This window comes from Dichomitus squalens, assembly GCF_000275845.1.
Source record: "Dichomitus squalens LYAD-421 SS1 unplaced genomic scaffold DICSQscaffold_92, whole genome shotgun sequence".
NCBI classification, from domain to species: Eukaryota; Fungi; Basidiomycota; class Agaricomycetes; order Polyporales; family Polyporaceae; genus Dichomitus; species Dichomitus squalens.
This window is the reverse complement of record NW_006766974.1, coordinates 1-2891: the sequence shown is the minus strand read 5'-3', so window position 1 is coordinate 2891 and position 2891 is coordinate 1. Positions and strand designations below refer to the sequence as shown.

Genomic DNA, 2891 nt, shown 5'->3' with positions numbered 1-2891 from the left:
AGCATCATGTCCAGAAAAGTGGTCCGCGTTGGCGAAGATTCCCACAAGATTTGACAGCCATCAAACGATATTCGTTGATCCAGGTATTGCCTTGCTAATTCACTACTCTTCGCGCGTACAATACCGAAACAATCGTCGATGTATCTACCGTAATAGGCGACATTAGGGTCGTCTATTATTTTAGCGGCATTTTCAAAGTAACAACCATATAAATTCGCCAGGTCTGGCGAATCCGCGACCCCCATAGCAAGGCCGCGTTTTTGGTAAAATAACTTTTTGCCGTATCGGCATATCAAATCCGTATTTCCTACTTTAAGGCATCTACGCATTACTTCGGCAAGGAGTCGGAGTTGTCTTCCTTTTCCTCCGAGATCCATGCCGTTCTCTTCATACGTTGCATTAAACATCATAGGATCCGTAAACGTGAAGTCCAGCCACATATTGTAAACGATGTCAATACATGGTTCTAGCGGAACGTTCGGATAAAATGCTACAACGTCGCCGGCGACAAAGTACCACCGTTCGCCGTAGTTTAAAGTAGGTAGTTTAATTTTCGACAATTTCACAGCCAAGTCCTTAGTTCCGTGAATTACGGTTGGCTGAGAAGCGACAAGCGCTTTCAATTGTTTACTGCAGAATTTCGCTGCGGGGCCCATGAGTACAGAATGACACGGTATAATCGGTCTGAACCCGGCGGGGTTCTTGTGGATTTTCGGAATTCCATAGAATTCCGGGAACTCGTGTTTCTGTCCTTCTTCAGGAAATTGCGACTTAAGAAAAGCCGGAACTTTAAGGGCGCAGAGATCGTATTCCTCGTCCGCAACGAGGGCTATTTGTTCGATCTCTTTTTGTTTAGCGTTAAAAATCGTTTGTGCCATGATCTCCATTATGGGTTTATAATCATTTTTGTTATTAAGCATTTTTAACGTTTCCGTATTTAACCAGTCTCGCTCAGACACCGCAAGTCCCAAGTTCTTGTCGGTTAGAGTGACTACATAGTTTCGCTCATTTAAGAACGCTTGTATTTGGCGAGGATTTGGCGTAAGCGATTTATAGGTCGCCAGCCCCTCATCTTCTTCGGGAATTTGGGCGATCGTTTGGTTAACGAAGCGCCTACCCCTACTGATGCCGTTTTCAAGCATTTGCGGTAACTGCGGCGGCGCCTTACCTTTCAGTTTGGAGACGTCGTAGTCTGGGTCGTACGGAGAATTCGGGCCGTCTTGGAAAGTAAACTTAAGTCGCCATCGCAGGCGACGTTCAAAATCTTCCCATGCACTCAAGATCAGACTAGAGTTGCGGCGCGAATGATACATATATTTGAGTCCGACAGAGAGTGAGTATGCGATGCTTTCAGGTACTACTACACCAGGCGACGTATGAACGTACGCAGCGAACTGGGACGCCTCCAACACACCGATAGGGGCGTTCAAGAGCACGTAATCGATTGCCTGTTGTGGTGTCATGGTGAGTACTCTGTCCGGAAGGCTAGCAGGTCGACCGAATACGTACCGGTCTACTTCCTGCCCTGCTTGCCCTTTCCCTTGTCTTTCGACGAGGGTCCGGCTCCGTTGGACTTCTTCCCGACGTTCTTCTTCGTCGAGTCCTTCGCGGTGTTCTTCTTTGCCGGTGCGTTGGACTTGGCCGAGGAGGGTTTCCCCTTCTTGGCGTCGGGCTTGGGTTTCGAGGCTTTCTTTGCCGCCGTGACGGACAACTGAAACAAGAGATTTAAGACGGGGAGTAAGAGCGGAACGAACCGGACCACTCGCCTTCTTGATCTGAGCCTCGAGCGACTTGACGCGGCCACTCACGGCCTTATCCACGAGGGACTGAGTCGACGGACCAGGCTTGGTCGCGTCGATCATCTCGGCATCAGCCGACTTCTCGATCTCTTTCTTCTTCTCGATCTTCTTCTGCAAGGCTAGGTCCTTGGCCTCGACGATCGCGATAGCGCGGAAGCCGAGGAAGACGAGGTCGGAGACGAGGTTCTGGAACTCCGACATGACCGTCGGAGAATCCTGCCATCCAGCGATCCGCACATCAACCGCCGTATCCTGGCGGGTTCGAGTCCACTTGTCCTCGAACACACTCTCGCCGAGAGCGTTGATGGTGGGGACCTTATACCGCCACTCATAGACGGGTTCCTGACGCGACTCCTTAAGCTCCGAAAAGCGTGGGGAGACTGCGACCTTGAGCTGGTCGAACAGTGCGTCACGGGACAGCTTGTTCCCGAGTACCACGATCTCGTCCTTGACGATTTGCACGTAGGACGAGACGATCGAGTCCTGGGCCTTCTTGACCACAGACTCGATCGAGTCGACGTGGGATTGCCACGAGCCGACAGCATGACCCTGAATTTCTTCTGGGCCCGCTTCGCGGTACTCCTTGACCGCCTGAATGGTCGGCACCTTCAATTGAAGGTGGGAGGGAACCTTCCCAGCGGTGATAGCCGCTTCCGCCTTGCGAAGGGCGGACCGAGCGTTTACTCGCTTTTCAGCGAGTTCGGCGATTCTGCGGATCGCCGGCTCGAGGGAAGTCCGGTAGTCAACCGGAGCGCACTCGACGAGGTCCGAGACGGACTTCGCGTCATTGTACGCGTGCCGACGCGTGAACGTAGCGGCACTGGCGACGTCCTTTGCAGCTTGGCCGTCGGTGACGGAGCCAAACGCATCGATCGCAGCAGAGATGGAGGGGGAGAGGGTGCGGGCGAAGGATTGCGACATACTGAGGGGTTGGTGGAAGCTTGAGTTGGGCGTCCGGAGTGGTGCAGGCTCGGGGTCTTAGGGTTAGGGAGGGAGAATGAAACCGAGCGAAGCGAGGTGAGATCGACCGTTGAGTCGAGGGTGGGTAGGGCGAGCTGAGTCAACGGGGGCTTGTGTGCTACAACGACCCGT

At 52.9% G+C, this 2891-nt stretch overlaps 1 protein-coding gene across 1 annotated transcript; it reads right to left on the bottom strand.

The window, feature by feature from the left end:
- Nucleotides 1-1513: 1513 nt before the first annotated feature.
- On the bottom strand, nucleotides 1514-2720 carry DICSQDRAFT_175293 (uncharacterized protein; the record flags this gene model as incomplete). The annotated part of the gene is made up of 2 exons (XM_007371179.1): nucleotides 1514-1711; nucleotides 1755-2720. The coding sequence occupies 2 exons, from the start codon at nucleotides 2718-2720 to the stop codon at nucleotides 1514-1516; spliced, it is 1164 nt and encodes a 387-aa protein (XP_007371241.1).
- Between the last annotated feature and the right edge of the window lie 171 nt (nucleotides 2721-2891).